The sequence below is a fragment of the Vollenhovia emeryi genome, unplaced genomic scaffold (assembly GCF_000949405.1).
Source record: "Vollenhovia emeryi isolate VEMERY1.0 unplaced genomic scaffold, V.emery_V1.0 DF940233.1, whole genome shotgun sequence".
Classification (NCBI taxonomy): Eukaryota; Metazoa; Arthropoda; class Insecta; order Hymenoptera; family Formicidae; genus Vollenhovia; species Vollenhovia emeryi.
Genome location: NW_011966133.1, coordinates 1 through 11,187, shown reverse-complemented (window position 1 = coordinate 11,187; position 11,187 = coordinate 1). Strand labels below are relative to the sequence as shown.

At 44.4% G+C, this 11,187-nt stretch overlaps 2 protein-coding genes across 2 annotated transcripts; one reads left to right on the top strand and one right to left on the bottom strand.

Annotated features, from left to right (window-relative positions):
• Nucleotides 1-142: 142 nt before the first annotated feature.
• Nucleotides 143-1,529, bottom strand: LOC105556198. The gene has a single exon (XM_012003280.1). The coding sequence runs from the start codon at nucleotides 1,484-1,486 to the stop codon at nucleotides 143-145; it is 1,344 nt and encodes a 447-aa protein (XP_011858670.1). The 5' UTR covers nucleotides 1,487-1,529.
• A 1,906-nt stretch (nucleotides 1,530-3,435) lies between these two features.
• On the top strand, nucleotides 3,436-8,676 carry LOC105556197. The gene has a single exon (XM_012003279.1). It carries the CDS (start codon nucleotides 3,436-3,438, stop codon nucleotides 8,674-8,676), a length of 5,241 nt encoding a protein of 1,746 aa, XP_011858669.1.
• Nucleotides 8,677-11,187: the final 2,511 nt, after the last annotated feature.

The window sequence follows — 11,187 nt, the reverse complement described above, 5'->3', positions numbered from 1 at the left end:
TATGTCTTATAAAAATAAATGATAAAATATTTACAATGGCATACATTTATTATACATGTTTTACAATGTATACATTTATTATAATCGATGTGGATAAAATATATCTATGCTGATTAAAAAATAAAATGAATTTATAAAATATTTACAATGATATTTTATAATGTCCCCATGGCAGCGTTTCTGTAGAATCGGGCACAACGTATCGCTTGTCATCATACGGACTCAGAGCGATTTTCGTTTCGGCTACAGTGTACACCTCATGCAGCTTCGATCTTATACAAGTCTGTTGGCGAGTAATTTCTATCTCATCATTGAGACACCGCGTGTAATCGTCGAACGTTATCGATCGCGCTACCACGTTACTCTTTACGCCTTTAGCCTTCTTTGTATCTTTCTTACCGTCTACCCTCAACGCGTACATCTTCGCTCTGAGCCCGACGAATTCCGTCATTATCGCACCATTATTCTCATCCTTCATTAAACCGGGCACTTTTTTATTAGCATGTGGAATATCGTACGCGTTATCTGCCGGATAATCGCTCGTGTCAAATCTATGAATATCACGTTTCATCGTCTCGTACACGTCCTCGCACTGGATGTGATATATAAGACTATCTGTGTCGGTGTACATAATTTTACATCTGTCGCGATATAAAGGTAACATGTACTCGTGATGAAATTCGTACAAACAGACTTTAGATATGTCGAGAATGCACATACCTACGTAGATCGGCTTGACGAATTTCACTTCGAGTTTGCGTAATTCAACAGCTATCAGATTTTCCGAAAAGATGCTTCGGCTATGGAAATTTGGTTTTGCAATCATTGCCTCCGCGCCGTATCGTCCTTCCCATTTAGTTATTAATTTTACATTGACGCGATTTCGTACATTTTCCATAGTTTTGCCGAATACCGCGTTGTTCATCAATTTATACAAATTTTTCTCAAAATCGTTCTTGGCAAGCGTTCTAAATTGCGTATTTAGTTCAATATAATCGCGGAGCCACGCGGATTGCGCGAATTGTAGTACGCGATGTATATTTGTGACGCGAAGACCATGACGCGTACATTGCTGCAGGTTGCGATAGTGAATCATGTAACGCTTCTTGCAATATAGAGTCGCCAGAAGTTTTGCCTGCCGCTTGCCAGGCGGCTTATCGCGCGTTGGACAGAACGGTAGGTCAGTGTGCTCGCCGTGTATACTTTGTGGGTACTCGAGATCGACCTCGAGAATGTAACCCGTGGGCGAGTCCGAGGCGATCGCACTAAAGTCAAAATCTGCAACATCGTCGACCCATCGAAATTCGGCGTATGGCAATGGTTGACACATTTCCCATCCATATAGATTATTTACGTCAAAGTACATCAAGTATGAGGAAGCTTTCGATGGATCATACGAGTGCATATATTTGTTGTTCGCCTGCGCATATCTACAGGAGCATTGACTCAGACCACCACGTATACCGCGCTCGATAAACATGACCATATCAATGTCCGTGAGGAGTTCGAAATTTATACGTGTATGTTTAAGCATGCCGTCCCACGTGAATCCTGGTAATGTGTAATAATGCGCGGGATCGAGACCATAACTCTCGATACATTTGTCTCGGAAATTTTCAAAAATGTCCGCCAACAACATGACATCTGTTTTCAAATACAGGTCGCTGTACTCGCCCAAGGATTGAATGGCAAACTGTCGCCAGACGTTCGCAGCGTGTGCGTAATCGTTCTCGGATACAGTGTCACCGGTCAAGGAACTGTAAAATGATTCGCGCGGTGGTATACACGTGTCCTCCAACTTTTCGACGCAATCAACGTACTCGTACGGAAAGACACCCTTTCGCGTCAATAAATTGAAATCTTCCACCGATAACTTTGAAAAATTTGAACGTGTAATTTTCAAATTATCCATGCTGAGAAGAGACGCTAGTTTGTCGAGACTGGCAGTTAAAAATTTGTATGAATCGATGAATCGCAATTTCATACAATTTCGCCAATCTGATTTTTCAGCGTTGCCTGTGACATGTTTGGTGAAGGAAATGTATTTTTCCTTCGTTATTGGAAGCAATTCTACATGTCCTTCGTACGCCGTAGCTATTTCTTTGATAATGAAATGCGAATCGTAACCGGATAAATTGTGGAAGACCACAGGAATACAATATAAATTTTTATAATTTAAATTACAATTCGAATGCGCAGGACCTCTATATCTTCCAGTCAAATGGCAATGATCGCGTACTCTATCATCACCCAGTGCGAACGGTTTTTCACATATGTGGCAATGCGTCGCGCTACGGTATGCCCCCCACTGTTCCTTCGACAAATTTTCCATAGAGACATTAGTGAATAATTTTTCTTTTACGTGTTGTGATAACACTTTGAGTTGCTCGACGAACCACGTGATGCAATCTTTATCGCGACGAGATTGGTATGTGGACAATGAATCATCGTACGAGCAATGCACGTAATATCCAACGCTGAATACCTCATGATGCTGATACGCATATGAAGACGTTATCGAATCCTTGTCAATCTTTTCCAGAGTGCACTCCAAGTCGGCGTATACGACAAACGGTGCACGTTCCTTACAGTTGTAATTTTTGAAGGTCAACCACTTGTCGTCCTCACTCGGTAATCTGATCGCGCAGTCGTTCATCTCTCCACAGTCCACAATGTGAGCTTCCAACCTTTGACTCGAACTAAAGTAATGCAAGCATCTGGAAATATATTTTTTATTATTCATAATGTCCGCGCTACGCGCGCTCCGTTCAGTTTCCCGCGTTCCCCGCCTATCTAGGTATTTTCGTGTCCGACTCGCGCCAGCGCCCGTTTAGTTTTTAGTTTTTTTGTACTTTCTCCCCTCCGCTGTCTTTTTCGTAACGGAAGAGTCAGTAGTCTGTCGTAGGTAGTCCTATCAGGATCTCTGAGAGAGAAGCAGCGCGAGCTAATTCTTGTATCCCAATAAAACTATTCTCAAAGAACACGAAGGTCTTAATCAACCTTACCACGGTAAGTTACGGGGCCTCATACACGGCACCGTACAGAAAATTCGGCACAAGCCAGGACAGGAAAAACCGCGTCCACATACGCGACGGCACAAGCCAACAACACGAGGCTCAAGCCTCGACATTATTTGGTCCTTCGAGCCGGATACAGAAATCCGTATAGCAGTGTATACGATCTTTGCGGTCTATTATTCCAAGCGCTCAGCCGTTCGAGGGAACGCATGACCAAAAAGGCAATTCACAATCGTTACGCAAAGGCATATGTTAGGTAAGAACATTGCATCTTATTCTCGATATCGTTCGGGCAGTAAGGTAAGCTCACCAATCGCCATATCTACCGTTATCACTATTTGCCGGCCATTTTCTTGTCGCTCGAGTAACGCGATCTTCGCTTGCTCGATACTTTCCGTCACTTATATTCGATACAGAGATGGATCTGTTAACATTAGTCGAAGCGAAGAACAAACGCACACGTGCAAAGGCCGCCTTGACGAGGTTAAAAACCTTTATGGAAAATTATAGCGTGGAATCAGGGTCGCGGCACGATCTTACTGAACGCAAGGTTAAGTTGACCGAATTATGGGGTCAGTTCGACGTCGCACAATCGCGAGTAGAAACACTTGAGAACGAAGACGCCGAAGACATTGACCGGGACGAACTCCTCGATCAACAATCTTTACAAAGAGCATCCTTCGAGGATCCGTATTATCAAGTGCTGTCGAGTTTCAATTCCGCTCTTGAATCTTACAATCCTCCCCCCCCTCCTCCACCTATTATTCCCACAGCTAGTGCTGATATCCCAGCGGCCGCGGCCAACCGGGAGTCGCGTGTTAAATTGCCAAAAATTAAGCTTCCAATCTTTACAGGTGCTTACGAAGATTGGTACACGTTCAAAGACACATTTGAAAAATTAGTGCATGATGATGAAGGATTAACAGAGACCGAGAAGTTCCATTTTTTGCGCTCTTCGCTAAAGGACAAGGCAGCGCAAGTCATAAGATCTATTGAGACCTCCACCGACAGTTATAGAGAAGCATGGGCGGCGGTTAAGGAGCGTTTCGACAACCGACGCTGGATTATCCAAAAACACGTCCGAGCTATATTCGAGGTACCGGCGCTAACCAAAGAGAATCATGTTAAACTGCGTGAGCTATTAGATAACACCTTGAGTCACTTGCGTGCTCTTAAAGCAATGAAAAGACCCACTGATTCGTGGGATGACTTAATCATTCACGTTATCGTCTCCAAACTTGATACTGCGACTAGTAAAGTTGGGAAATCAGCTTGGGAAATCAGTGTTCCCGGCCAGGACGTCCCAACCTTAAAGTCTTTGACAGATTTTCTTTCCGCACGGTGCCAAGCTCTCGAAACAATTTTTAGCAAATTGTCAGTTAGCCAATCCTCTACAAACAATAAAACAAGGTCTTCCTCTGTGTCAAATCTCGCTACATCTAATGTGTCGTGTCCACAGTGCAAAGAAAACCATCAGTTGTACCATTGTGCGGCCTTCCTCAAATTACCAATTGAAAAAAGAGTTCAACTTGTAAAAAAGGCCCATCTATGCATAAATTGTCTTAGATCCACAGCACATCAGGCTGTGTCTTGTACCTCGAGCGCCTGTCGCAAGTGTGGAAAGAAGCACAATACATTGTTGCATTTTGCGAGCGCAGCGGATGCCGGCGGGGCATCTGCTTCAAACGAATCTAACCCTCAGGAAGCTGAGAATGTTACCTTACCTGTCGTCACGCAATGTTTATCGACTCAGCATTCTTCGAGCATCATATTGTCAACGGCTATTATAGGCGTATACGATTCAAACAACGAGATTCACTCTTGCCGCGCTCTATTAGACAACGGATCGCAAATAAATTTTATAACACAGGATTTCGCTGACAAATTGCATCTCCGAGAACGCTCAGTCGATGCGTCGATCTCCGGCGTAGTTCAAGGAGTCTTACAAGCAAAACGTATGATAAACGTGCGTATCAAATCGCGGTTCAATAATTTCGTCGAAAATATAGAATGTCTAATATTGTCAAAGATCACTCAGCCGTTACCTCAAGGTTTTATAGCCAAACAAAATATTGTCATACCGAGCCACATAAAGCTGGCTGACCCTAATTTTAACGTCCCATCCGACATCGATATGTTAATTGGGGCTGAGCTATTTTGGAGATTGATTTGCGCGGGCCAAATACGAGCCTCTCGATCTCAGCCAACCCTACAAAAGACAGTCTTGGGATGGATTGTTTCCGGCCCGACCACGACCAAACCTTTGGCTCCTCCAGTTGTTAGTTGTCTGGCAGTGACTGAGGATTTGAATCGAGCGATTAGTCGATTTTGGGAGCTTGACCATCTCATAACCTTTCCTGAAACATCGCCGGAAGCACAAGCTTGTGAACAGCTCTACAAGGATACAGTGAGGCGTAACAGTGAGGGACGTTTCGTGGTCCGATTGCCCATCAAGTCAGACAAATTAAAGGATATTGGAGATTCTGAGGAGACGGCCACCCGTCGCTTCAAGTCTTTGGAAAAGCGTCTTGTAAAATCACCCAAGCTATACTCAGATTACAGGCAATTCATGCAGGAGTATTTGCAACTTGGGCGCATGCGTGAGGTCACAGATCATGTGAAACCTGCTGGCGCAATTTGCTACTTTCCCCATCATGCGGTCTACAAAGAAACCAGTACCTCAACTAAATTAAGAATTGTTTTTGACGGCTCATGCAAAACAACCACCGGAATCTCATTGAACGACGCATTGATGGTCGGTCCTACGATCCAGGACGACCTCTTTACCATACTAGCCAGATTCCGCACCTTTAAATACGCTCTCACGGCGGATATTACGAAAATGTACAGACAGGTACTCATCGATCCCAATCAAACTCAGCTGCAGCGCGTACTATCGCGCGACTCTGTAGATCAACCGATCCGTACCTTCGAGCTTCTCACCGTCACATACGGCACAGCGTCCGCTGCATTCTTGGCGATTCGATCCCTCCGGAAGTTGGCGGAAGATAGCACCGACAAATATCCAATTGGTTCCAAGATAGTTTTAAGGGATTTCTACGTAGATGACCTGGTTACCGGCGCGGATACGCTACAAGGCGCACTTTCCATCAAGGAAGAAACATCTCGGCTATTACGAGAAGGGCATTTCGAATTGTGCAAATGGGCGTCCAATGAACCAACTCTTCATGGCGACTTGCATCATGAAAAAGAATTCATTACCTCCAGCGATAAGGCATGCGAAACAAGAGCCTTGGGTCTAGTTTGGAACTGCGCTGCCGATCAGTTCAGATTTTCCGACATCGTTCGCCCGCCACGTTTGTCTACGGCTACCAAAAGGAGTATTCTGTCAAGGATTGCCTTAGTATTCGATCCGCTTGGGCTGCTTGGTCCTGTTACTGTTACTGCTAAAATCATCATGCAGGATCTTTGGCGTCTCAAAATCGATTGGGATGAATCCATTCCGTTGGATATGGACAGCAAGTGGAAACAATATGAGGCTGAACTAACGTCATTAAAGGACATTGCTATACCACGACGAGTCATTACATTAGACAAACCTGCCGCTTTGGAACTTCATGGCTTTTCAGATGCTAGCGAGCTCGCTTATGGCGCATGCATCTATTTACGCTCAACTAACGACGATGGGACGCATTCTACTCAGCTGCTCTGCTCAAAAAACCGAGTAGCTCCCTTAAAGAGTTTATCCATACCACGCCTAGAATTGTGCGCAGCGCTACTATTGGCACGACTTGTCGATAAGGTCACAAAGGGATTGGTTCATGACGTGAAGTCAATATACTTATGGACTGACTCCACAATTGTTTTAGCCTGGCTCCAATCTTGTAGCCGCACCTGGACCTCGTTTGTCGCCAACAGGGTTGGTGAAATTCAGCATCTAACTACCACTCGCGACTGGCGCCACGTTAGCAGTCAGGACAATCCCGCCGATGTTTTATCAAGGGGAGTCATGCCAAGTTCTCTCCGACTGACGTCCCTATGGTGGTCGGGACCGCCATGGTTGAGTCTCAATAAAGAAGGTTGGCCAAGGTTTCCTGACATCGTGGACGAGAGTCAACTTCCCGAGCGCAAAGCCACCGCCGTTGCCGCACTTGCCATCGCAGAATCATCATTCGACATTTTCGAACGATTTTCAAAGTTCACGAAACTATTAAGAGCTGTAGCCTACATTTATAGATTTTATAGTCAGTTGAAGCGGCGAACCAAAATATCGAAAGATACGCCATCACATCCAACCAATGAGAGGCATCAATCCATTTTGCCTAACGAATTGGAACACGCGGAACAAGTTCTCGTAAAATTGGTGCAAAATTCTAACTTCTCAACGGAACTAGAACTGCTCTCGAGCCAACGGAACCTTCCCAGGCATAGCCCAGTGTTATCATTAAATCCATTTATCGATCAAGCAGGAATCTTGAGGGTTGGTGGTCGCCTTAAACTGTCGCAACTTCCATATAACGCAAAATATCCAATGCTGCTGCCAGGACGTCATCCTTTATCTACTCTCATTATCAAACACGAGCACGAGAGACACCTTCATGCCGGCCCCCAAGCCACCCTGTCGGCCATTCGTCAGCGTTATTGGCTTGTCTCCGCCAGAGATGCGGTACGTCGAATCACGCGTAAATGCGTGATCTGCTTTAGAAGTTCGCCAAGATCTGCCTCTACGCTCATGGGAAATCTTCCCAAATCTAGAGTAACCGTGCCCGCTCGGGCATTCGAAAAATGTGGAGTGGATTACGCAGGTCCGTTCTACTACAAGGACGGACCAAGGAGGTCTGCTAAACTTCTCAAATGCTACATGGCCATTTTCGTTTGCTTTGCTACAACAGCTGTTCATATTGAGTTGGCTGCGGACTTATCGGCTGAAGCTTTCCTGAATGTTTTAAAACGCTTTATCTCCAGAAGAGGATACCCAACAGACATTTTCTCCGACAACGGTCTAAACTTTATAGGCGCCGAGCATGAATTGCAGGATTTGGCTGCATTACTCAACACTCAAGAAACTCAACGAAAAATTATAGATTCCATGGCAGCCAACAGAATCAATTGGCACTTTATACCTCCTCGAGCCCCTCATCATGGTGGTCTCTGGGAAGCTGCCGTCAAGATTGCCAAGCGTCACCTCTTTCGGGTAACTAAGGATGCCCACTTAAGGTTCGAAGAACTGCAAACCTTGCTCATCCAAGTTGAAGCTATTTTAAATTCTCGACCCCTCACGCCTTTGTCATCCGATCCTGCTGATATCTCTTCACTGACACCAGGACACTTTTTGGTGGGCAATTCTCTGACCTCCTATCCAGAGCCTTCTTTAGAAGAGCTACCTATGCAACGTTTGTCTCGATGGCAGCATGTCGAGCAACTACGCCAACGATTTTGGCGACGATGGTCGCACGAGTATCTTCATCACTGTCAGCAACGAAGCAAGTGGAGAACCGAGCAAGATACTGTACAGATTGGCCAGTTAGTCCTCTTAAAGGAAGATAATGTACCACCGCTAACCTGGCCTCTCGCCAGAATTATAGAACTGCATCCTGGTAACGATAAAATTGTTCGCACCGTTACTGTCCGTACGAGTAAAAGCGTTTTCAAGCGTCCTATAACCCGTCTATGTATTCTTCCTATCGAAACTAATTAAGATTACTTATGTACGCAATTAAGTTCCATTTTATACTACTCCAGTTATTGAAAGTTAGTACTTTCAAGGGCGGCGGTATGTCCGCGCTACGCGCGCTCCGTTCAGTTTCCCGCGTCCCCCGCCTATCTAGGTATTTTCGTGTCCGACTCGCGCCAGCGCCCGTTTAGTTTTTAGTTTTTTTGTACTTTCTCCCCTCCGCTGTCTTTTTCGTAACGGAAGAGTCAGTAGTCTGTCGTAGGTAGTCCTATCAGGATCTCTGAGAGAGAAGCAGCGCGAGCTAATTCTTGTATCCCAATAAAACTATTCTCAAAGAACACGAAGGTCTTAATCAACCTTACCACGGTAAGTTACGGGGCCTCATACACGGCACCGTACAGAAAATTCGGCACAAGCCAGGACAGGAAAAACCGCGTCCACATACGCGACGGCACAAGCCAACAACACGAGGCTCAAGCCTCGACACATAACATATTTTTATATTATTCATAAAAAAAATTATACATACCGATCGCAGAAATATTTTTTTCCTTTGTGCTTAGTCAACTGCATGCTCATGAGGCGGGACATATTTTTTATCCATGCAAAATGACCCACGTCGTTGTCTCCCTGAACGTATAGCAAGTTGACGTGCTTTTCCTTCTTCCGGGTGGTAAGCTGTATCGGCAAGATTTCCTTATTCTCAATGCAAAATACGTTAATTGAGATATCGTGTGAATGTTCAAATTTTTTAATCTGATTAAGCGTCATGGGAAACTCAATGTCTTGCATGGTTAGTTCCGTTATATAATCAGGATACGACGATTCTCGTTCTGTGTGTTTTTCAGCTGGATGCAGAGCAGCCACCACTGACCACGCGAAACACGCATTGTCCTTAGATTGCACGTTAATTACTGTTTTCTTCAGTTTTATTTCTCGCGGTAATTCGACGTAACACCCCGCGTGCAGTGGATTGTACTTGTTTATATTAATTATCAAATTGTGTATGCGCGCTAACGCCCACCCACTATCACGTTCCTGAAACTCTTCAAGGGACGCTAAAATCGGCTCGATGACGCGCTGCTCGTACCACTCGCGCAAATCTGTTATATGAAAGAGTTCACAGTTTCGCGTCTTCCAAAAATTGTCGCGGCTCGATATATTCTATATTAATCACCACACCGGTCAAAATACGATTTTCAAACGCGGTATCGATTTCTCGCCAAACTAGTCTCTCCGCGCCACCGCCTACATAATTACCGCCGATGTGTATAAAGCGTCTCTCCAATAAAGTCTTTGCGCCTCCGAGTCGCACGATGCTTGCCACCACAGATTGCTTGTGTCCGATCGAGAGCCGCGGACGCTTGACTCGACTGTGCTCTTCGAGTCGTTGCACGCACTCGTCGCATCGCTGCACCCACGCGAAATATTCGCCCAAGGTGGCAACTCGGCTGGATTGCTCCAATAGATCACGTTCGATTTGCTCCATGTCTCCAACAATTTTATCATATCATATCACACTCTTCTTCGTTACACTTGCACGTGATTTGTTTGCATGATTTACAATAACGTTGGAAACTGAAGTAACTGTTCATTATTATTAACTCTACGCGCCTGTCGATACCTGCAGGAAATGTGATATACAAGGCTCGACAACGTTCAATCCTTTCATAGATTTCCTGAATGTAGTTACTTTTTGATTTATCGTCCGCTTCTTTATAGTGCGATGTGCCATAGATTCTATTCAGCTCCCGTCTAAATACTCGTCGCTTCAATGTGCATTTCCATAACTCTTGGGAGGGAAACTCACATTTGAATTCAGCTCTCCGTTCTATGGAGAGATTGGTCCCACGTATGCCGAGTTCTCGATCGCGTAAAAATTGTACCGGCGAGATCTGTTTCACACGCGTCGATGTGTCACTGTGTCGATCTCTTCCTTCGAGTCCCTCAAATACGCCTTCCAAATACCGATCTTTATAATTTTTCATCACATTTTTCAATGGTATGAAATTGTTTGTATTTACCAGCATAAAAGACATATTGTTACTTATCAGTCACTTGGCAACTCTTCAACCATTATACATTCTTATTTTTTCCGCTTCATGTTACCTACTGCGGTCTTGAACGTTTTCAGACTGATTTTATACTACATTTTGTCTTTCTCTAAATGGTATTATTTTCAAATCCTATCGACGCTGAGTTGGATCATCTTTCAGATGCATGCAGCTGTCGGACATTTAGTCAGCGCTCGCTTGAGCCATCTTTCAGAATCGCATAGCTGCTGATTTTGATTAGCCAGCGTTAATGTTATCCCGAATATCTTTGAGATATATGATACAAATAGATTCGTATTTTTACACGTGTTCCGTGATATCACATCGCAACCGTTCTAAGATTACATTTTTCTGACGCGTGCTCGAGATATGTTATCCCCAATGCCAATGCCTTTGAGAAATATAATATAAATGGACATTAAAATTTTTGTTACCACAGCTGTACATTGACATTATTAAAAATGAAAGATTTGCATTTTTT